The sequence below is a fragment of the Pelodiscus sinensis genome, chromosome 3, assembly GCF_049634645.1.
Source record: "Pelodiscus sinensis isolate JC-2024 chromosome 3, ASM4963464v1, whole genome shotgun sequence".
Taxonomy (NCBI): Eukaryota; Metazoa; Chordata; order Testudines; family Trionychidae; genus Pelodiscus; species Pelodiscus sinensis.
In genome coordinates this window covers 113,587,026-113,611,236 of record NC_134713.1, presented here as the reverse complement: position 1 = coordinate 113,611,236, position 24,211 = coordinate 113,587,026, and the positions used below count along the sequence as shown (strand labels likewise).

The window sequence follows — 24,211 nt, the reverse complement described above, 5'->3', positions numbered from 1 at the left end:
AGTTCAATTTTTAGCAGGGAAGAGGCTCTAGTGAATTATTTCAATGACTAACTTCAATCTTGTCTAAATAGCATAGCTTTATTAGCAAGCTGAAAGCTTTAACTTGGTGCACATAGGCAGGGAGGGGACTGAACTATGTTCATCTTTCAATGCACATAGCTATTCCCATTCCCCCTCCTATACAAAGAGCAGCAACACCACGTTTTCCAGCTGTTCGTTCTAGTGCGTACAGAAGCGTAACAAGAATACGACCACCAGAGGCACCCAGAGGGTGACCAAGAGCAACAGCTCCACCTTCGATGTTAACCTGAAAAATAAAATCAGCCTTGTTATATAGATAATTAGTAAGAAATAGGCAAAGTAGGTGAGGTTCTCAGTTTCCTTCCCCATTTGCCCCCTCCACAACAGGCATCAGGTCTTAAACTTCAGTCCCCACTCCTGCAGAATAAAGTGCAAATTAAGTTTAAAAACTGCATGTAGTTAACAGTGGGTATATATGTCTTTTGTACAAAGGGATCTTCCACAGGGTATATATATTCCTTTAGATACTTGCTTAGTTTTGTAACAAGCTACATAAACACTGGCTTCTGAATCTAGTCTGTACAAATTAAAATTTCGTATGATGTGTTTATATTGCTCTGTATGCTATACAGTGATTAGTACAATAAGTATATAAAGCAGGCATGTCCAAAGTCCGGCCCGCGTTCCGGTTTAATACGGCCCCCCAGGTAATTTGGCAATATCTATCTTTTATGGCCCCCAACGAATCCATATGTATTGAGATGAATACATTGTAAAATCTCAGTTAATGTCAGTTGGTCTAAATCAGTTATAAATATATTTGGACACAACATATATACTTGGTGTTATGTTCCTGTTCATATTTTTTGAACTTAAAATTGACAGACAACCTTTATTACCAATAATATGTAATGTACTTTACAATGTTCCTGACATTTCAGCTTCCTGGATTTTTTTTCCATCTGGTCTTCAGATATGAAAGGCAGAGTGATTTAACACCTGTTTAGATTTGTCATCCATGTGACAAAATGAAAAGTATGCCGTTTGCAATAAACTTTGCATAAAATAGTTAATTTGCATTTAATTTTAATGGTTCAAAGAATGTCAGGCAAAATGGTCGGCCCTCACGCATGTTCACTTCAAATCTGGCCCTCTTTGAAAAAAGTTTGGACACTCCTGATATAAAGGATGTTAGAGTACATTTAATCAGTTCACTTAGTTGGAATTTCCATCAATTAGTCAATAAGGGGAACTACAGGGCTCCCTCTGGCACTGCCTCTTAAATGTAGTAAGAGCTGTGCCCAGTCCCCCACTGTGCCTCCGTCCTCCCCTCGAGACTATTGGGGGAAACCAACTTAAGCTAGCTCCTGCTCCCTGCACTCTTCTCTCCCTCCACCCCCTGCCTCTGATAGAGGCAGTAAGGGGGGGGAGGGCGCGGGGGTAGAAGTAATGTATATTCCAATTGATTATATGATGAAGTAATTTTTCAGTTAAGTATTGGCACTTCTACATGTCTGTGTAAGCAGGGGTGAAACGGGGCTGTGAGAGATTAGATTTTTGAAAGGGGACACTAGTCTGGAAAGGTTGTCAGCCTCTGTACTAGAGAATCAGATTCCTGAACACAGCCAGTTAGCCTGTCAGTGAAATAAGACAATTCCCTTACAGTGTAACCTCAGCCTAACTTCTGTGATTTCAACCACTTGTGGATAGAAGCAAAGCTATATTGGGGCTGCACATGCAGCTTAGTTTGGACAGCATATGATATAATTAGGAAAAAATTAAATGTTTCCCTCTCTCAGGAGTGAATTAACCCAAACCATTGTTTTATAAAGAACTGCTGAAATTTAAGTTTTCTCCTATTACGTACCTTCTCTGGATTCAATTTCAGTTCTTTAGTTATTGCTACAGCTAGTGATGCAAATGCTTCATTAATTTCAAACAAGTCAACTTGTTCCAGTGTCCAACCTGCTTTGTCAACCTACGAAATATAACAAATAAGGAGATTGTACTTTAGTGGCCAATGGAGGGTCTTTGTCCCATCAGAACTTACCTTGGTTTGACTAGAGAGATCATGGGCTAACACTCTCTTCTGTAACTTTGGCTCATTTACCCCCAAGTTTAGTGATTAAATGAGGCAAAACTACTAATATCCACTACTACACTTGATTACAAAATGTCACTGTGGGGGACAACTGTGAAGACCTTTAGTTCTACAGTAAGCCTACGTATAAGCTGTTTGCCATAGTGTTCACTAGAGCCACCTGTGGCACAAGTGAGAGAATTGTTGAGCTTCCTTTTCCAGGCTTCATTGGTATTAGCATTATTCCAGCAATATACCAGTAAATAGTGCTTGAAGTAGAAATACAGCAGCATTAAGGAATATTTAATTTTTAAAACATACCAGTTTTGACAGCCCTGTATAATACTATATGCTGAATATTTGAAAATATTTTGTGATATTTTAAAGGAAGTAACTTTACATTGGGGATTGTTTAGTAATTGTGTAGTTGCAACAATTTAACAGTTACATGGTTACTAAAATGGTCCCCAAGGGTGGGGTGAGCAGGTAGTGTGTACCTGGCTCCCAGCCCACTCCTGGAGAGCCCCTGCCACTGTATCAGAGGCAGCAACTCCTGTCTACAGGAGGCCCAAGCTCCCTGGGACACAGGTACCTTTGGCATCCCACATCAGCCTGTCAGAGTTGTCAAGCTTGCCATACAGAAAGTTCCAGAGGCTAAGCATGTTTTGGCCCAGTTGAACAATGCAACCACTGTGGTGTACATCAACAACTAGAGGAGAACAAGGAGTGTCGCTCTACATACAGAGGTGATGGAGATTATAGAACTGGCAGGCAGGACTCTTTCTTCCCCTAGTGCAGTGTTTCCCAATTTTTTAGCTTTTCAGAATTTCAAGGAACCCCTAGGCTTGTCAAGCAAAATAAATAAATAAAATTGGGGGGCAGGGGAGGAGAGAGGGACCCACCAATTTATGAAAATCACATTCCTTCCCCCATCTCCCTTCTGTGAGGCCTTATTCGCTCTGTTCCCTTCTTCTCCATCACTTGCTATCCCCAACCCTTATACCTGTCTCAACCTAGTGAGAGTGAGGTGTGGGAATGAGGGATTTGGGTGTGGGAAGGGGTGAGAAGTACAAACTCTGGGAGGGAATTTGGCTGCAGGAGAAGGGGCTGTTGACTCAGGGAGGGGGCTCTAGGCTGGCAAGTGTTGGGTTCAGGTGGAAGGTTGGGGTGCTGAGCAAGCCAGGGCTTGTGGATGTGAGGGTGCAGGAATTTGGGCTGGATATGTGAGGGGCTCAGGGAAAGAAGGTTGTGAGTGATGGGCTCAGGACACAGATTTGTGATGTGTGGATGGTGGAGGAATGTTGTGGCAGAAGACTGAGGATGTGGGGATGCAAGAGGCTCAGGAGGGGGGTTCCAGTGTATAATAGGCTCAGATTTGGGGTCAGGTGGTGCAGGAGTGTTATGATGCTGCAGTGAAATGGGGGTTTGGTCCCAATTGGGTGCTTGTTAGCCTGGCTTCATTTTTAAATAAAATGTCAAACTCAAAAGGTTTTAGCATTGTCTTTATGTATGAGAGGGGTGAGGAACCTGTTTTGAGTCAAAGGTCACTGACCCACAGAAAAGTCAGTCGGGTCACACACGTGAGATGCAAAAAAAAAAAAAAAAAAGCTCCTCCCAAATCCCCCAAGCCTCAGTAATATGGTCCCAAATGTGCTGCTGGGGCTAGGGAGAGGGTGCTGCTGGGTGGAAGGATGCTGGATCATGTGGCAGGGTGCTGGGGTCAGGGACATGGTCCTTCTGAGCACTAGGGTGCTGGGACAAGGAACAGGGTGCTGCTGGGTGCTAGCGTGGATGGCAGGGTGCTGGGGCCAGGGCCAGGGCAGTGCTGAGTCCTGGGGTGTGAGGCAAGGTGCTGGGGCCAGGGCGGATGGCAGGGCTGCCAAGGAGCAGGATAGGGATGGGGTGCAGGATCTGGGAGGCGGAAGGGGACAAGGTCTGGGTGGTAGGTAGGGTGTCTGGCTATGAGGGAGGGAGCGAGGAGAGGACTTGGGTAGGAGTTGGACCTCCCTGATCTGGCACCCTCTAGACCTGACTGGTCCCAGATGAGGAATTTTTGGACCTGGGGAGGTCATTTCAGGGCTCCTGGTCTCCCCCCCCCCTTTCCCCACTAGGCTTCTTTGCACCTCTACCCCCTGCAACCAAACTGTCCACCTCTGCTGGTTCCCTGCACTTCCCCCAAAACCATCCCTCACAATCCAAGGGAGTGCAGCACCAGTCCCTGCAGCCCCTCACAGCCCAGCTGAGCTACCCGTCTGTTCTGTATGCCCTCTCCCATCCACCTCAGCCCAGCTGAGCCCTGAACTGGTTCCCTGCATGCTTCCCTCAACACAGCTGAGCCCCATTTCCCTGCACTTCCTCCAAGCCCCACAAAACTGCTGAGCCAAGAACCCATTCCCTGTCCCTCCCTCCCCTTGAGTCTAGCCCCAGTTCCTGGCACCTCCCTCCTCCTGCAGTCAATCTGAGCTCCACACACACACCCCCAGACCTCCCCACTCTGCAACCCAGCTGAGCTCAATTTCCCTGCACCTTCCCCCAAACCATGTAGACATGCTGAGCCAGTGCTGATTCCCTGCCCCTGCCTTCCTCCCTCCCCTTGGCTGTGTCTACACTGGCACGATCTTGCGCCAAAGCGGCCGGTCTTGCGCAAAAATTTACTGCCTGTCTACACTGGCCGTATGTTCTTGCGCAAGTACACTAACGTTCTCATGTATGAAATCAGGGCTTCATCCGCAAGAACTACGATGCTCCCACTCAGGAATAAGCCCTTTTAAGCAACTATTCTTGCACAAGAGGCCAGTGTAGATAGGCAACATGAATTTCTTGAGCAAGAAAGCCCTGTGGCTAAAATGGCCATCCGCACTTTCTTAGGCAAGAGAGCGTCCACACTGCCATAGATGCTCTTCTGCAAAAGCACAGTTTGCACATGGAAGAGTGAATGTGTTCTTGTGCAAGAAACAACCAGTGTAGACATAGCCTAAGAGTTTCCTCACATGAGCAAAATGAATTTTGTGTTGTGCACCAGTACTGAGTTCATGTGGCTTGTTTGGATGTGCCACCCAAGTTAAGTATTTTTAAACCTCTACCTTCTCCCTCTGCTGCCATGTCAGCTCAACTGGTGCCTCCTGCCCCATCACTCCTCACCCTGCTCTGCTGTCCTGACTCCTGCTCTTCTCACTGTCCTCAGCCCTCCTGCAACCTGCCCCCCTCAACCAGCCCTTCTCTCCTCCCTGTGCCCACTTCTCCAGTAGCCCCACTCTGATCATGTGAACTACCCCTCCTCATCCCCTTTTCTAACACCTCCCCCTACAAACCTGCCCTGCGTCTCTCCTCTGATGGTGGTCCCTCCACTGCAGGTATCTGCCCTTCTGCTTCACCCCCAGAATCCCCTTACCCCTGCACCCTCCTGGTGCCTCCCCCTTCCCTCACTTCTCCTGCCCCCTTTGCTCCATTTTTCCCTTATGCCCACCCCTCACCACCCTCTGCCCCCGTTCCCCTCACATGGGAACCCTGTGCCCTCTCACATGACTTGCTCCATCCCAGCCTTCCTCATGCCCACCCCTTCTTTCAAGCCTTCTCCCAGCACCTCCCCTCACCCCTCTAGCCCCCAATGCCCTTACCTTCTCCCCTCCCAGCATCACCCTGTTCCCCTCCCACTGACATCTCCCCTCCTGCTCTTTTCCTCATTGTCTGCGCTTGGCCCCCTGCCATTTATCTCTCCTCTACCCTGTCCCTTTGTGCGAGGCGGAGGGGAAGGCACCAAGCACCTTCCTCTCCCAGCCCTTCCCCTTTCCCTCTGCACAAGCCCCTTCCATTCCTTCTCTCTCCCTTTCCCGTACCTTCTGCCTTCCACTTTGTGGGGCCGGAGTCTGTGCTCTGTCCCCGGACTCCGAACCCGCAACTCAGCCATGCGGCGCATCACAGCGCCCAGCAAGTTTAAAATCCCGGGCCGTGACGTCACGTCACGTCTGGGCGTCTCTCCACCCACTGGTTTGAGCGCGCTGTGCAGGGCAGCAGCAGCCAGCGAGGGGGAGCTCAGGGAAGGTTGCGCATGATGGGGACGGGGGAGAGACGCTTTGGGGTCGGGGTGGGAGGGAGTCGGGACCCGCTCCAGCTCCAAATATTGCTGGAGCGTGGGTACCACAAGCCCACACAACTCACCGCCCATGCCTCTGCTGGCTAGCCGGCTCTCTCTCTCTCTCTTTTTCAGAGGGAGCGGGGGAGCACCAGCTCCTTGCAGAACCCCTCGTTTTGCTCCGCGGAACCCCAGGGTTCCGCGGAGCACCAATTGGAAAACACTGCCCTAGTGCAATACAGGTAAATGGAGAGCTGAGCCAAGAGACACAGTTGCTCTGTCACTATTGAAGCTCTGAGTATTTGGGGGGGGGTTACAAGCCCATCTACGTCTAAAGGCTCCTCTCACTCTGCATAAGGGGAGCAGTCACTGGATCCAGACATCACAAAGATTATGAGGGATAACAAATAGGAATAAAAATAGGGAAGGAGGCAAGGGTCACAGATTCAAAAGCAGGGATCCAGAGAGGGTCACTGAGCAGGAAGCCCTAAACAATCAGTTAAATGGATCCAGCTATGCACCTTTGGAGGCAAACAAGGCATCAGGTGCACCACACAAGACATTGCAATTGCATAGAAAGGGCTTGTGCTTCCGTTACAGAAATTTGCAAGGCAGCAACATGGTCATGGATTAACATCTCTATCAGCTGCTATAAAATGGACTTTCTGACTTCACAGTTTTGGCAGGAAGCTGCTACAGGCAGTGGTCCAGAAATGGCACTGGCATTTTCAAAAAACTTAACCTTTCAGGGTCTTCTCATTTTATTTTTCTCCGCCCTTTCATCTCTCATGTATCAGTCCTGTTCACCTTTAGAAGAGTTACTATTAGGTTAAAGCTTTCTGTATGACAATTGAGAGGCATTCCATGAACTAAGCTAGTTTCTACTTTTGACCCACATAAAACCTTGTCTAAAAATAACAATGCAGATACTAATCCTGGCAAAAAAGAATCAACACTTCCCATGGTCTCCATTATATAATTATTAGATGCTACATTTATGGCTTTTCACTGAGAAAAACTAAGTCTGGATGGTCAAAGGGAAACTTGACAAGTAATGTTTCTTCTGCTACTACTTACAGCTTTCTTTATTGCGGGGACAGGTCCTATTCCCATGATGGATGGCTCTAAACCCACTTGAGCCCAGGACACAATATGCGCCAATGGAGTAAGACCTCTTCTAGCTGCTTCAGATGCCTTCATAAGAACTACAGCTGCAGCTCCATCATTCACACCTGCAGAGCAGTGAATAATTGCTTAAGTTTATTTGTTAGAGTCTTCACAGTAAAAAGGCAATGGGTCCCTTCCCTAAAGAGTGAGTCTAAATTAAAGGTTTGACAAGTAAGATAGTATACAGGTTATAGATATCGAGGCGGGTGTAAGTCTGTGCAGCTCCACTGGTTTTGGTGAAGATGTGACAGGTTTCATCAGTAGGCACAGATGAGCACACACCTTTATGTTGGGTGGAGTTATGTGCTGCATACTTCCTGTAAGTGATGCTGTGAAAGCAAGGTTTTAACAAGAGAGTTGAAAGAAAAAGGTGGTGGCTGTGAAGAACAGATTTTGGAAGGACATGGTAAGTGTAAGAGGCAGCATGGAAAACGGCATTGAGACCACTATGGAAAAGTTTAATCCCATGATAATGCCAATTTTTTAGTGTTGGGTGTTTGATTTTCCTATATACAATCTATGGCTAGTACTGAATGTGCAGGAAGACCACTGGAGTCAAGCAGAAATGCTAAAATGAGGGCGGGGGGAAGGAGTGATAAATACAGTTAGACTAAGAAACAGAAGGATGAGGAACCAGGGAAATGTGGACACTGCTGAGATATGTCAGTAATAAAAGCATTTTTGACTTCATGGCATGACAGGCTGTTTTGAGTTGAAAACAGTGATACTGACATGACATAAGTCTCCTGCACATCATCTTACTACAGCAGTATTTAGGGGAAAAGTGCACACAGATATGCAAGTTATAATATGTGCAGTTGAGCTCAGTGCTATATATCCTTGTCCTGAGCTGCTTGCAATTGCTGTCCTACTGCATGTTGGTTTACCCATCTACAAACCTGAGGCATTTGCTGCAGTTACTGTTCCAGTTCCATCTGTCAGAAAGCAAGGCTTTAACTTTGATACTGTTTCTAGGGTGCTTCCATGGCGAGGATGCTCATCTGCTTTAACTTCTACAGGACCTGCAAAATGGTCAGACATGAATTTGAGATCAATTCCGTGCAACTTTACTTTTGTAACAGGGTTCTAAATCGAGCAAAATAGCTGTAGAACAAAGAGTAACTTCTATGTAGTAGCCACTAAGGAATATATCACACAACTGGGGTGGGGGGGGTGGGAATGTGTTTAATTTTTCAAGTTCATAGTTGTCAGGATTATAACAAAACACAAGAACTTCAAGTTTATTTTTAGCCCCATAATCTACCTAAATGCTTCCAGGCGCTGGTAGTAGTGCATATGGCTACTTTACACTTGGGCTTTCTGAAACAAGTATTTTCTGTAAGTGATGCTATGAAAGCAAGATTTTAATGAGAGTTGAAAGAAAAGGGTGGTGATTGTGCTGAACAGATTTTAGAAGGACATGGTAAGCAGCAGCACAGAAAAAGACATTGAAACCACCATGGAAAAGTTTAATACCATGAAAATCCCAATTGCTAAATTTGCCTGCCTGTTCAAAAACAATTTTCCTCTCTGCTATTTCCTAATCATCCTTCTGCTAGAACGGCTCATTAGGGAACAGAATCTTGTAGGAAAAACGTAAACAATGAATAGTCTAGTAGTGCTTTAAAGACAAACAAAACATGTAGATGGTATCATGAACTTTCATAGGCACAACCAACTTCTTCCAATTACTTGGAGTATAAGAAGTCCGGATCCAAGAATAAATAAGGGAAGGGGGGGGGGGGGGGGAGAGAAACAGAGAGTAGATTGTTCAAGAAACTGAACAATTAGCACATGCATTATTTGGTTGGTTGGTTAATTCATTAAGTTGTGGAAGGTAGTGTGCGAGCCAGCAGAAGTGTCTGTTCATTCCATTTGCATAAGAATTAAACTTGTAAATGAAGTTAAGCTCCAACCCTTCCCCATGTATTTGGCTTGTGGAATTGGCCTGAAACAACATGGTGACTTGGAGATCCATTAATGAGTGCCCAGGCAAGTTAGTGTTTTCCAACAGGTTTCTGTGTATTTCCTTTATGGATATTAATATTATACAAGTTGATGTCAAAGAAGCCTTCAGTGGTTCAGTTTGGGTTTTTTCCTCTCCCTTTACTGACTGGGCAGTCAGCCTAGCGGCACAATATGTGAGTGCTAACTAGCTATTTTACAAAATACAAAGAAATGGGATGATATGCTCCTGGAGTTCAACAGACTAATGAATCTAGGGAGTGTGAATTTAATACAAAGTATATGCAAGTCCTCTCCCGCCCCAAAATGGATCCTGAGGCCAAAGGCTAATCTATTAAAAAAAAAAAGCACCCCGTGACTTAATTAAAAAAAAAAAAAAAAGAATCTCACAGACAATATTAAGAAGTTGGCAGGCTTTGAGAAAATCCACAAATAATTAAGTATAATGGAATGACTCTCTAGGCTATTTCATTATGTAGTTCACCACTGAGTGAGGTTTATGCAGTGAGTATCAGGGTGAGTGTGAATATGTTTTAAATTTAGCGTAACATAGGTCTAATGTAACTCATTACTCTAATGTAACTCAACTGACTCCATGTAGACAGAAGCCCTGTTGAAGTGAGGGGTCTAGCCACAAAGAAGAATGTAGGATCAGCAATATAATAATTATATTCTACGTATGTGCTTAGGGATAACTAAGGGAGGAGGGATAGCTCAGTGGTTTGAGCACTGGCCTGCTAAACCTACTGTTGTGAGCTCAATCCTTGAGTGGGCCATATAGGGATCTAGGGCAAATCTGTCAGGAATGATACTTGGCCCTGCCATGAGGGCAAGGGACCGGACTAGATGACCTCTCAAGGTCCCTTCCAGCTCTATGAGAGAGTATATCTCCATATAAAAAATAAAATTACATTTGGAAATTCTGATCAATGTTTTTCCATCTTCTCTCTCTCATTTCAAAAAGCCTCCCTCACTGTTAAAGAGTGAAAAGAGGAGCCGAGCCCCCCTCCCTCCCTCCACCTGTAAAATAGGTTTTCCACAAAGACACCATTAGTAATGGATAGTCAAGGCCCAGCTAGTCCAATGACAGTTTTTATTTAAATACACACACATACTTACCTTTCCTAGAAGGCACAAGAACAGGAACAATCTCTTTATCAAAGTAGCCAGCTTTCTGTGCACTCTCTGCCCTGTTCTGTGACTGTACAGCAAATTGGTCTTGTTCTCGTCTGCTAATTTGCCACTGCTTGGCCACATTTTCAGCTGAAAGAAAACAAAATATCAGTTTTGAATGGGGGTGGGGTGGGGTAAGACTCAATAATTTACTGTTTACTAGGCCTTAAGTTAAAACTCCAGAATGCCTATTAAGACAATGTATCCTGGTAGCAGTCAGTTAAGCTTACAGAACACTGCTCATTCTGAGCCCCTAGTTTCACTTGTTCATGGCTTTCTCCTACATTCACTTTTGGGGCTGAACATGTCCACCCCTGATCACCATCCAGAGTTGCTTTAAAAAACAAAAAGTTCTGCACAAGCAAAAATCAAGTGTTCATTATCCTCTGAGGATAGGACAAGAAGCAATGGGCTTAAACTGCAGCAAGGAAGGTTTAGGTTGGACATTAGGAAAAACTTCCTAACTGTCAGGCAGTGTCTACATTGGCACCCTTTTCCGGAAAAGGGATGCTAATGAGACCAGTCGGAATTGCAAATGCCGCGGGGGATTTAAATATCCCCCGCGGCATTTGCATGAACAGGGCTGCCGCTTTTTTCCGGCTCGGGGTTTTGCCGGAGAAAAGTGCCAGTCTAGACGGGATCTTTCGGAAAATAAACCCTTTTAGGAATAAGGGATCTTCTGGAAAAGGGTTTATTTTCCGAAAGATCCCGTCTAGACTGGCGCTCTTCTCCGGCAAAACCCCGAGCCAGAAAAAAGCGGCAGCCATGTTCATGCAAATGCCGCGGGGGATATTTAAATCCCTCGCGGCATTTGCAATTCCGACTGGTCTCATTAGCATCCCTTTTCCGGAAAAGGGTGCCAATGTAGACACAGCCTCAGGGTGGTGAAACACTGGAATAAGTTGCCTAGGAAGGTTGTGAAATTTCTATCTCTGGAGATATTTAAGAGCAGGTTAGACAGAAATCTATCAGGGATGGTCTAGACCAGTGTTTCTCAAACTGTGCTCCGCGGAGCCCCAGGAGCTCCGCAAGACATCTCCAGGGGCTCCACAAGGTTGACAAACTGGAAACATTGATAGGTACAACACATACAATCAGTGGACCACTGGGGCTCCGCATAAATTTTTACGCATGTAAAGAGTCCCGGAGCCCAAAAAGTTTGAGAACCGCTGGTCTAGAAAGAACAGGGTCCTGCCATGAGGTCATCGAGTCCAGTCCTCTGCCCTCTCAAGGTCCCTTCCAGTTCTAGTGTTCTATGATTGCTCTGGACAGCTGTGTTCAAGTATCTCTGCAGCAACTCTACATTGGAAAGACTGTACCATAGAAGATACACTATTTTCATAAATTCAGAGGTTGAAGACTCATTACCCTTTCCAGTGCAGAACTGTTACCTACACATTTGTGCATGTTCTCCAGTACTGGCCTTTTACTTAGAGGTCTGGGGGGAAAGAATTTAAAATTTGAATTCAGAGATTAATTTCAGATATCAGTTACAAAGCATTACATCAATATCTGATGTAGAGTAGGACAACATGGTGAAGAGAGAAACAGATAAGGCAGATCAAATTTCTTCCCTACAACTGACCGTGCTAGCGCAGATGGTTAAGTATCCTTTCCAAGTCCATTTTATAATATGAAACATAAAAGGAAAAATTAATATGAACTTGTAAATATCATAGTCTATTTCTTAATTATTACTTAATTTCTATTGAAGTATATTTAAAATCACATTTTAAAGTTTCCAGAATTATACACTGCACTCCCATCCCCATGCTAATTTACAATTAATTGTTCAGAACAGGGATATAAAATCCTGTTTAATTGAAGAAACATCCAGTTTAACCAGTTAAAGAAGGAGCAGGCAGGGAGGACTGCTCCAGCTTGGCCTCCCAGGCAAAAAGGTGTCACTTGGTTGCACCCCCGCACCTAGGCTCATGTTAAAAGTGAGTCTGAGCTATTGTGCTTGTGCTGAGCTGAGGCAGCCTCCCCCTCAGTGAGAGTCACACCCAAAACTTTAAGCCCAGCTGGGCACCAGTGCAGTGCCCAGGGAAATTGAAGCACACACACAGAGAGTTACGACTGAGCAGCACAGGACAGCAGAAATCACATATGACATAACAAGCAAACAGAGTTAATACAATCCCCACTTTGTCACAGGCTGCTGCAGCTGGGCTGGAGAGCCTCAGTGCATGGAGGGCAGGGAGCTGATCCAACCCCCACAGGTTAACCAGAACTGATAAGCATCACCCATTTAAGGGTGATGATGTTTATTGGTCAACCTTTCACATCCCTAGTTGAGAACTAGAGTAAAATGGTAGATTCGCTGTAATTTCAAGTCTTTAAACCAAGATTTACTTCTGCAGTAAGCCCATAATCTCTGGTTGAGTTACTGAAGTGGCTGCATGAGGTTCTGTGATCCAGTAATATGCAGAAGAGCAGATTAGATAATCATGATTGTCCCTTCTGACAAAGTCTCTAACTGTTGCTACTTACCTGTTATACCCATGTGATAATGGTAAAAAGCATCTGTAAGACCATCATTGATTATACTGTCCTGCAAAGAGGCCTCCCCCATTTTCACTCCAGCTCGCATATGAACTAAGTGAGGAGCCTGCAAATAAAATATTTTGAGAGAAATTTAGAAGACTGTTAGGGATTTGCTGGAAAGAACTCTCTCACACCCAATCTCTTCAGCAAAGTCAGACCTTAGTCTGAAAGCCAAAGGAAACCTCTCCAATATAATGAATAAAAGACCTAAGAACAACTAGCAGAGGAGGGGCCACCCATTAGTTTTGTCTCATTTCCAGCCATCAAGTAGCAAGTGAATTCTCTCACTCCAAGGTTTTCAATCTAATAGTGAGTCAGCAGAAGGCACTGTGTTGCCCAGCCAACAGACAGTTCACAAATGAGATAAGTAGTCTTCAGATTACTCCCGCATTTGGGCATCCTGCAGAGCAAGCAGCAATACTGCCATTGCCTTTTGTCAGGAGCAAGCTATTCATTGTCATGGGGACAGAGGGAAAATAAAATAGGTTTGAAATATAAATTAAAAACACAGTGTAATCAGTCTTGTTTCCAAGGTTTCTATTCCCTCTCTAGTTAAGCCAGATGTTGCATTTATAATTATTGCCAAGAATAATGATAAATTATGAGACACTCTAATTGCATCCCTGGAGCATGGAGATAAGAGAAATAAGCAATTTTACCAGAATTTGCAAAGTTATCCAAATACATCCCCATTCCCCACCATCAAAAACTAGTATCTATCCTCCTAAACAGCAAAGTTCAGAAAGAAAAAAGGTGGTCAAGAAGTCTAGGCTCAGTTCAGAAGGATTTATTCTGATCAATCAGGGTTCATATCAGCATTAGTACAGTCTACCAAAATCAGTAAAAACATTCTCATTGATTACAGTGAGCTTTGGACCAGGCCTTAAGTGAATCTCTCTTTAAATTTCTCTTTCTAGATTTTAAATAGGAATATTTATTATTTACATCTATACTTTAAACAATATTATTTTCACATTACGTGCAGTCACATAACAGGATCTCTTTATTAGATGTCACACTAAAATTCCTAAATTACATCTTGAATTTCAGTAAAGGCTTAATTCAAGTTACAGACCACTACAAATCTATTCTGACTTTCCTTTTACATATATCATTATAAATGCACATTTTAATAAATTACATCTAAAAATAGTCTCACTAGGAAAAAAAGATTGCTCAAGTGAATAGCTGGAGGATATGATTGAAGGTGCAGAAATAATTGATAGTTTTGAAAAACCAAAACCAGCATTTAAGGAAAACACTAAAGAGGTATTGGTTAGGGGAAGAGGACAAATGTAATAGATGTATTTAAAAAAGAGAAGTCTACAAAAATAGTGGTAACTTTTAGCAAAGTTTAACCTATAATGGAAAAACAAAAATCTAATATACAGGCAGTCCCCGGGTTACGTACAAGATAGGGACTGTAGGTTTGTTCTTAAGCTGAATCTGTATGTAAGTCGGAACTGGCGTCCAGATTCAGCCGCTGCTGAAACTGACCGCCAGTTCTGACTTACATACAGAATCAACTTAAGAACCCCAGGCGTCCCCAAGTCAGCTGCTGCTGAAACTGATCAGCAGCTGATTCCAGGAAGCCCGGGGCAGAGCAACTCTGCCGCTCCTCGGTGCTACTGGACCAACCCAGCAGCACCCCATCTGCTCTGCCCCAGGCGTCCTGATTCAACCGCTGCTGAAACTGACCAGCAGCGGCTGAATCAGGACCTGGGGCAGAGGAGCTGGGGTGCTGCCAGATTGGTCCAGTAGTGCCCAGAGTGGCGCTGCAGGACCAATCGGCAGCGCCCCAGCTGCTCTGCCCCAGGGTCCAAAACAAAAGCCTGGTCTGCTGGGGGGGGGGGGGGGGGGGCACACTAGCTGCACCTCCCCCCCCCAGCAGACCAGGGACACGGGGAGCAGAGCCACAGCGGCAGTGGGGTGCCGCGCCTCTGAGGCTTTGCTCTGGCAAAGTCTCAGAGGCGCGGGACCCCACCGTGGCTGCCGCTTCAGTCCCGGTGCCTGTGGTCTGCTGGGGACAGTCCCCAGCAGACCACAGGCACCGGGACTGAAGCGGCAGCAATGGAGGGTTCCTGCGCTTCTGAGGCTTTGCTCTGGCAAAGCCTCAGAAGCGTGGGAACCCGCCCGGTGCCCCTGGTCTGCTGGAGACGGTCTCCAGCAGACCAGGGGCACCGGAGCAGCTTATGAACGGGGCTTTCTCGCCCCAGAGCTCGCAGGTAGCAATCCGCTACCTCGACCTCCAGGGCGAGAAAGCCCCATTCGTAAGTGCGGATCCGACATAAGTCGGATCCGCGTAAGTCGGGGACTGCCTGTATAGACCAATTCCACATTCTCTCACTTGTTACTCCAGTTGAACTCATTAAGAGTTTTAAGTGCTCAAAAACAAAGGAAATACTCCCAAAATTTCCACTGAAGATTTTCCTACCAGATTATCAAAGTGCTAAAATCAAATAGAAATCATGCCTGACCCTTTATAGTTGCCAAAAAGGACTATTGTCTCACCTTGCTCATGCTTTCCATGCCTCCTGCCACCACAATGCTCGAATCTCCTGTCAGTATGGACTGAGCCCCCAAGCATACTGCTTTTAGGCCTGAACCACATATCATCTGACAGCTCCAAGCTGGTACTGCATATGGGATTCCTGCAGCAACACTGGCTTGTCGTACAGGATTCTGACCAGCGCCTGCGAGAATATACAGAGCTGAACAGATGCAGAGGTAAATAGGCCAACATACACATTCTGTACCTCTCAGTGACAACAAGATGCCCCCCATGTTTATAGTTCATTCCCAGTGACAAATGGCAGGTAAAAGGGGTTAGCTAATTGAGCTCCGACTGGGGCAGAGGGAAAACTGCAATAAGGTAATTACCAGCACTTTCTGCAAATGGGACAAGTCATAGAAATTCTTCTGCTTTCTGACACCAGAAGGTTTTGTTCACATAAATTCCACGGCTAGAAATTCTTCCTAAGTGGAATTTTGTATTTACCTAAAGTAGTGCGATTACCTCAGCTAAGTTTAAAAAAAAAAAAAAAAAAACCCTCAACACACACAACTTTGTTTGAGCAATAACACATCCCTCACAACACTCTTAAGAGTTTGTTATAAGGCTCCTGATTAGGGATGTAAGCAACTAGCCAACTATCCAGTAAGCAAAAGCTTATCGGATAGTTGAGTAGTGACTCAACTAGTCACTCCCCCCACAGCCAGCAGAGCAAGGGGGGGGAGGAGCTGGTGGTTGGGGGAGCCAGCTTAAAAGCTGGTTCCCCTTAGTACGGTCCCTGGGGGGCAGGGGAGACAGAGGTATAGTGGGGAAATGGCAAGAGCAAGGACTGAAACAGGGGATCCTGCTACATTTCAAAGGCTTGAAGCACCACAGTGGGAACACGGGGAAAGCAAGGACTGTTTCAGTCCCCGCTCACCCCGAACTCCCTGCGGCACCTCCCCCTGCTGCTTCTATGAGAGGCAAAAAGTGGGGGGAAAACCAGGACCCTGTGCTGGGGGAAGTTGGCTTAAAAGCCGGTTCCCCGCAGTACCGTCCCTGGATGATAGACAGGGGCTGCTTTGCAGCAACCTTCCCTGTAGGGGTCCTTGTGGAGAGCTGAGCCCCCTGTGGACAGGGCTATCTGCTGTGAACAGGGTCTACTGGTCTCAGCATGAGCCGGGTGCACCTCTACATTTTAAATGTAGTAAGAGCTTGGTGGCTCTTACTACATTTAAAATGCAGAGCCGCAGCAGGGGAGGCTCAAGCCGGCTCCTGGAGCTATCCCCACTGCAGCTCTGCAGAGCAGTCCTACTGACTAATCATAAAGTCGACACAAATTGTATCAACTATACAATTAACTAGGTAATGGCAATTTAATATCCTTACTCCTGATGCAGTAGTTTTGCAATTCTCTTTGAAGAGCTCAGAGCAGAGCAGAGCAGAGCAGACAAAAAAAAAACAACTATATTCTACAGTGTGCTTCTGCCATCTGTGTCAGAGAGAGCTTTATCTACACTACAGACAAAAGAGACAGGGGAACAAACTGCAATTCAGAACAGTCAGGAACTTTCCTGTATTTGATTACCAGATTATAATTTTGGATATGTCAGTTTTGTTATTATTAGCAAAGACAGGTAAAAGCTTTGTAAAAAATACATACTGCCACAATTTGCTGAAAAACAAATCATATTTACAACCTTTTTCATTGGTTACAGATTTCAGACAAATATGTGACATAACTAAAATAGTGCTTTTCTAAAACTAAACAGACATTGGCCAAATATTAGCATATACTCCTTAGGAAACAGATACAACTCAAGCATATAGCAACAGTCATAAAAGCTTTCATTCTTTGCTCTGTAACCTTTGATGGAGAAAACTGTATTACATAAAGCATTCAAGTCTCCAGGCCAAAGCAAGTGCCTACTATTTTGTACAAAACTCACTAATAAAAGAAAAGCGTGCATACCATTCAGTGAACTACAGAATACAGGGGACAAAGAATTGAGCCAATAGATAAAAACTTATGTGGTAAAATTTATATTTCAAATAACTCAAAGACATATTAAAGTGGTCTTCTGCTTTAACAGCTGCATTTCTACCTGATCAAAATAATCTGAAATTTCTCTTTATGGGATCTTAATCTAAGGATTATTTTTAGAGCATCACAAGTGCATACACTGCATTACAGACAGATACAATGCAGCTCTTTGCTCTGAGGAGTTTCCAATTGAAGAAAAAAAATAATCGCACTTACCATGGCAAGCAATGATTAACAAGAGACAAGGGGGGCATGAGAGGTTGGTTGGTTACAACAGTAAAAGGTCACAGTCTGTGATTAATGTTACATACTCTCTTTGTTAATTCCTCTTTGGATTAAAAGAAAAGTAAATTAGATAGCTACAGCTTTATACATGGTGTTCAGAATGAGGGCTGAGGTAAAGCTGGGAATGGATTTCTTCAATCCTTAACTGCCAACAGTGTTAAGAATAGTATTGATTAACATGACATTTTAAAATTAACCTATTTCAATGGAAGAATAAAATAGGGGCATGAATGTATAATAGGGATGTAAACAACTAGTCTACTATCCGATAAGAATAAGTTTATGGAAAAGTCGACTAGTGATGGGACTAGTCACCCCTCCCACCCCCACTTGCTCTATGGGTATGTCTAAACTATGGGTTTTTTTTTTTCCAAAAGTGAAAGTAGTCTGGACATGGTTTTTCTGAGAAAAAAAACCCTTTTTTGAAAAACCGCATAAACCTCCTTTTTTTAGGAAGAGCATTTTTTTCCAAAAAATGAGTTTTTTTCCGGAAAAAAACGCATCCAGACTACTTTCGCTTTAGAAAATGCGATAGGAAGATTATATGCAAATTCGATGCTAATTTGCATATCTCCTTTCGAAAAAAAACCCGTAGTCTAGACGTACCCTATCAGAGAGGCAGCAAGGATAGGGGAGCAGGAGCTGGGGGAGTCCCCCGCTGGCCCCATGCTCCCTGCGGAGCTTCCACTTTTGAACTGTAGCAAGAGCTTGGCAGGGCTCTTGCTACATTTCAAAGATGTAGGCACTCTTATTGACTAATCGAACAGTCAGTGGGATTTCCATTGACTATTTGATTAGTTAATGAATATAAATGTAACATCCCTAATGTATAGCAGAGAACAAATCCCAACAAATATCATTATAATATTCCACTAGATCAAGACTGGGTGAAATATAGCCTGTGGGCCAGATCCAGCCTGCGGATGCAGCAGGGAGCCCCAGGCAGATTCCTCTGTTTGCCCTGCACACTGCTCAGAAAAACGGCTGCCAGGCCATTTCTCTTTCAAAACTGTGATGCCAGAGGGGAGGGGGGCAAGACTTCAGGCACTGCCCCCAGCCCCAGCACAATCCCGTTGACAGGTTTCTGGCCAGAAACTGGCCACTGGGAGCTGCTCATTTGAATAACAGGCAGCCCACAAAGCACCATGACCCCCTTCCCGCCAGCTCAGTTATTGACACAAGCATGTGGCCCTGTAGCCTTTGCAGGCGCAAGGCAGGCTGGCTGAGAAACGTTGTAAACTCTGCAAGCATTTAGCTCTGCAGACAGGCAGGCTGGTTGGGCTGCTGGCTGGTAAGTCTCCTGGCCAAAACTTACCTCTGGCACCCCAGCTCCTCCCTTCCTCACCACTCAACATACCCAAACCCTCTGCCCCCTCCTGCACCCATACCTCCTCCCAGATCTGGCACCCCAATCTCCTGCCCCAGATCACAATCCCCTCCTACCCTAAATCATAAACCAAACCCCTGCACTCCAATTCCCTGCCCTAGGTCACATCTGCCTCCTTCACCCAAACGTCCTCCCAGACCCCACTCTCCCTCCTGTACCTCAATCCCTTACCCCAAGCTCCCTTCTGCACCCAACCTCCATCCCAGACTTCGCACCCTCTCCATTAATATCATGGAAGAGTGCAGCACTCAATCACTTTCCAAAATCTTGGAGTGCCCCCCCATCAATAATCACTGCCCACCTCTGCACTAGATAATATCTCATTGTAAAACTAAAGAAAAAAATCTGTCTTGTCATTTGTAAATGGAACTTTTCGTACAAGTGCTGAAAAATTAAATTAACAAAACTACCTGCTGTCAAGACTTGTCCAAATATAACTTCAGATACTTCTTCCGGATTGACATTTGCCCTCTGCAGTACTTCTTTAATGACAATAGAGCCCAGTTCATGGGCATGAATTGTGGACAAGGCACCATTAAAGGAACCTATATGAAAAAAAACAAACAATTTGATTTTTATGTTTTTTTAACCCTGTGATTCCAAAAGAGATTCTGAGGATGAATTGCCCAAGATTTCACTATACAACTTACGAGGGAGAGGGTCAGGGAGGAGAGAGAATTAGTTTTTGTATTCAGGATTCATTTTACTCCTTCTCAAGTCAAAGTCAATGACTGGAGAAAAGAACACAGGAAGTAAAACATCTAGTTCACACTGATCATCAGAGTAGCACATTAGACAAGACCGGATCAGCTAAATTTTAAGATACAGTACATCAGCAGAAATTGACTTGTAAAAGGTCCTTTCTAAACCCATGATTAGTTCTGCTTCCTACTCTTTAAAGTACTGAAGTGCTATAGTCTGACTACTCTGCCATTTGTTTAGTTAATTCTTTGAGGGAGAGCTGAAGGTGTGTGGGGGGGGAGAGGGGGCAGGAGTAAGATTTTAGCAATATCATTTCCACTGAATACTGCGTCTTGGGGAAAAAAGGAATACGATTTCCATTCTGGAAACAAAAAACAAAAAAAAAGCGGCTTCTGGGATCCCCATTTGATCTAGCTAAAAAAAATTCAGGAGAAGCTTAAAATGTAACTATATGACCTAATACCAGCTAACCGTATGACACTCTTCCAGGCTTCCATTTCTTACTGTGTCCTAAAAATTAGGGATGTTAAATTGTGGTAAATTGAATAATCGATAGGGCATCTCTGCCTTTGAAGGGTAGAAAAAGCCCTACAGTTGTTGCTACACTCTAAAAGCGAAAGCGCCACATGGAGCCCGGGGTCAGCTGCGGATTCCCCACTGACCCCAGGCTCCATGCAGTGCTGTTGCTTTGAAACACCACCGCAGGAGCCCGGCATCTAGAGCCCCACTGATGCTTTGAAGCCTCACTGATGCTTTGAAGTACCCCCTTCTGTCTGCTCCCCTTGCTGCCTCTTTCTGATAGAGGCAGCAAAGGGGGTGGGGAGTGACTTAGTCGACAAGCTTGTTGATATCCATTAAGCATTTGCTTATCAGATAAATCGACTACTCCTTCACATCCCTACTAAAAATTCCACATACACTCACCCTGACTAGTTCTATTTGGGGATTGCAGTCTACTTTCTTTATATTATTTCATCACTCTCCCCAAAAAGGTGATAGTCTAATAGAGTATCACTTTTCCCATCAGTACCACGGAGGGAAAAGAATATTCTCTCAAAAAACTACTTATGAACAACTAGCTGGAGTTACCCGGCGTTGCTCGGGAAACCGGAGGAACAAAATGTAGAAAAACAGTAGTACATTATCTTTTTATGAATGGTAGAAAAGTTGCACTGATTCTACAGGGATTAAAATATAGGTCCGCGTCATCCTCGGAGGGGACAGGCTGAGACCCCGGGTGGAGGGGAGGTTACACACGGGAGGGGCGCCCCAGCTTGTGCCTGGGGCTGCAGGTGCCGTGGGGGACAGGGAGTGTGCCTGAGCCATTGTGCGCGTGGGGGTCGGGGCACTACATGCCAGTGCAGGAGGGGAGAAAGAGGGTCGCTTATGTAACCTCGTGGGTAGGAGGGGGCAAGTCCTGGACAGCGTTGGTGGTCGCAGGCAGTGGGTACGGGACCTAGGGTGGGTGGGGCAGCCCCTGCAGTGCAGCGTGGCCGGTTACTTTTTGATTTTTTACAACTTGAGCTCCGGCCCAATTGGGTCCAAAAGTACCTTCTCCTGGATTAAAGATTATCCCATGGAAAGTTTGTTTGTGGTAGCTCTTATAGTGTCCAAGTTATTAGAGCACAAACATACAAACATTCTCCTTTGTATATTAGATATAATGATACAAGAGTCAGGGAGAACACAAAATCATCATAAATAGTTATGAACTAATCTTCAGACATAATCTGGTCAGACCGGATACACTTTACCTCAGTTTACAATATCTTAAACCAGAGCTGGGGTACCTACAACCCATGGGCCTCATCCTGCCCATTGTTAAATTTCATCCATTCCTGCCGGCCCTTCTCACTCCACCCTTCCACGGGGCTAGAGCCACAACTATCAGTTCACCTTGCTGCAAGGAAGAAAGCCCTTAGCCTCAGTGCAGAGGCACAGGAACTGTGGGTGTGAAGGGTGCTGCAGCACCCCACGTTCTGCATGGGATTCCCAGGTACTAGCCAGCAAGCAGCAGCCTGGCTACTGCCAGACACCAGCCCAGGGCTCTGCTCCTGCCCCACATGTGGGGTCATGGTTGCTGCTGCTAGATCCCCACCCAGGTCTCTGCCTTCAGTTCTGCATACAGGGTCCCAGATCTCCACCTGGGGCTCTGCTCCTGGCCTGCAGGAGAGTCCCTGGCTGCAGTGCCTTGTGAGTGGAGCAGGGCAAGCCCCAGTGTTCCAACCTTGCTCCCTAGCTGGAGTACCAGGTAGGCAGTGAAGCAAGCCCCACTCTCCCATCTGGCCCTCGGCAGGCTGAGTAGGTGGGAGCATCAGAGTACCTATTTTTCTGGGGTTCCCATGTTGGCCCTGTGGCTAATATGCTACTGGAAGGAGGGCAAGAGGGCAATTGGTTGTGGTAGAGGTGATCTGAGCTGGGCCTAGCATGGGCTGGTGGGACTCGGAAGGGAGTTGGGAACCATGCATGCTTGAGAGCTGTATCTCCTCTAGGAGTTGGATACAAGGTTGTGGCCAGAGGATCCATTCATCACTCCCCACAAGCTGGAGGGGCTTGAGGGAAACAGGGCCCCCATCTCTCCTAGCCTCCCAATCCCCCTGTAATTGCCCACCCTCACAAAGTTGAGGCCCACCCAAATATCCCATATTGGCTATGCCACTGGTGCCAGGTAAAAAGTTTGTGGAAAATTGTTCCAGCAACACAGCCTCCGTGCCACCTTCTTCCCCAAGGATGAGTGCCCTCTCCCTCTCACTGCAAGAGAAGAAAGCTTAGAGGCTCTGCCCCTCCCACCATGAGTGAGTACCCCTTGATTTTTTGGATGGGCAGGGTCGATGGCCTGTGATAGAAAAAAGGCTCCCCATTTCTGGCTTAAACAAATAGCATGGGGAGACCTACCATGCTAAGATTAGCCTGAAACATGCATAAATAAAACTCTCCAAGCAAAACGGACTATAAAAGGAGGATAAAAATCAAGTCATCTATCCCCACTCAGATATTGTCCCTGACAACATCTATTCTTTCACAGCAGGAATTCCATTCAACTGAGAAAGGCCGTATTGCTTCTCTTTACCTGGTTTTGTTTATTCGACTCAAATACTGGCTGTATGTCATGTGCATGCTACCTACATCCTTGAAGCTTTGCACCACGTTTACCTTTACATCTTTCCCCCTACAGAAAGTGCTGGCCTCAGACCAAAGCGAAGAGGGATTGTTTGCTTTCTCTTTAAATCACGTCCCACCGCCCCAGGCAGCAGGTTATGGTTCTACCCCGCATAAGCCAATCCCAGCAAAAGCAGCAAGCACTGAAGACACCGGCTAAGCAATCGCCAAACCTCCTTCCTGCGTGGTTCTATAGCTTCTGTCCAATCAGTGCCAGGCAAGCACTGGGCCTGGGCGGAGTCCCATTGATGGTCCCACTGGCCACGCTGCTGCAAGGATGGGATCGAGCCACTCAGCTGCATCAGCCTTATCCCCCTCCCCCATTCGCAAATAAGAGTAGCAAGGGCTACTGCGCATCTCTAGCATGCTCCGGCTCAAAGGCTCCCCACAGCACCCTGTAAGCTTTGGGCGGCACGCCTCGCGTGCATCAGAAACTAGACCTGGCAGCTGGGGAGACAGCGCCTTAGACCACCCCCTCCTGCAGCCTCAATCAGTTCGCAGGGCTGCAAGTCAGCTCCGAGCTGAGGGAGCCCAGCCCACGTGTACTCCCCCCACTCGTGCAAAAACAGCAGCCGCCCCATGCGCAACCGCACACGCGTGCCAGAGCAAGCAGGGACCCCCGGCCACCTGCACGCACCACATCAACACCGACCCCCGCCGCCTGTAGCTTCTGCAGCTCAGCGGCCCGGGATGACTCTGCCGCACGACGGAGCCACTCACCGACAGGGGTTCTTGCAGCAGAAACAAGCACCACCGCTTCTGAGCCGCCTGCGCTCATGGTGGCCACCGCCGGACTCCCAATGGCACCGGCCCCGCGCCTGCAGCCGCCCTCGCTACTTGCCCGGCTCCGATCTTCAAGCTCCTCCCGCTCAAGCACCTTCGGGCAGGGGGGAGGCGCTAAGCTAGGGAAGCAGGCGCACCACGTGACAGACACGGGGTGGGGGGAGTGTTGTCGTGGGACCGGCCACGTGACCTTCTCTTCTGGTTTTTTTTTTTTTTTTTTTTTTGGAAAAGTGTTTTGTCTTGGGGCAGGAGGCGCCCAGGTGTAGTCCTAGCACAGGGCCAATCTGCAGCACAGGAAAAACTGGCTCAGGGAGGTTGCTCCTTGCTGACACCAT

At 46.1% G+C, this 24,211-nt stretch overlaps 1 protein-coding gene across 1 annotated transcript; it reads right to left on the bottom strand.

The window, feature by feature from the left end:
- Positions 1-57: 57 nt before the first annotated feature.
- On the bottom strand, positions 58-23,987 carry ACAT2 (acetyl-CoA acetyltransferase 2). Its single transcript, XM_006115010.2, has 9 exons — positions 23,814-23,987; positions 19,643-19,777; positions 15,537-15,718; positions 12,972-13,089; positions 10,425-10,568; positions 8,240-8,362; positions 7,251-7,405; positions 1,889-1,999; positions 58-307 (listed from the first exon to the last, which is right to left on the bottom strand). Exons 1-9 carry the CDS (start codon positions 23,869-23,871, stop codon positions 140-142), a joined length of 1,194 nt encoding a protein of 397 aa, XP_006115072.2. The 5' UTR covers positions 23,872-23,987; the 3' UTR covers positions 58-139.
- Positions 23,988-24,211: the final 224 nt, after the last annotated feature.

What these genes read in the sequence shown, in the direction of transcription:
- ACAT2 (XM_006115010.2), bottom strand. Translation starts at nt 23,871, where the DNA reads ATGAGCGCAGGCGGCTCAGAAGCGGTGGTGCTTGTTTCTGCTGCAAGA. An exon ending in TCTTGTGCCTTCTAGGAAAG is followed by an intron (nt 8,363 to 10,424) that starts GTAAGTATGTGT and finishes ACCATTTTGCAG; the next exon opens with GTCCTGTAGAAGTTAAAGCA. An exon ending in TGAAATTGAATCCAGAGAAG is followed by an intron (nt 308 to 1,888) that starts GTACGTAATAGG and finishes TTTATTTTTCAG; the next exon opens with GTTAACATCGAAGGTGGAGC.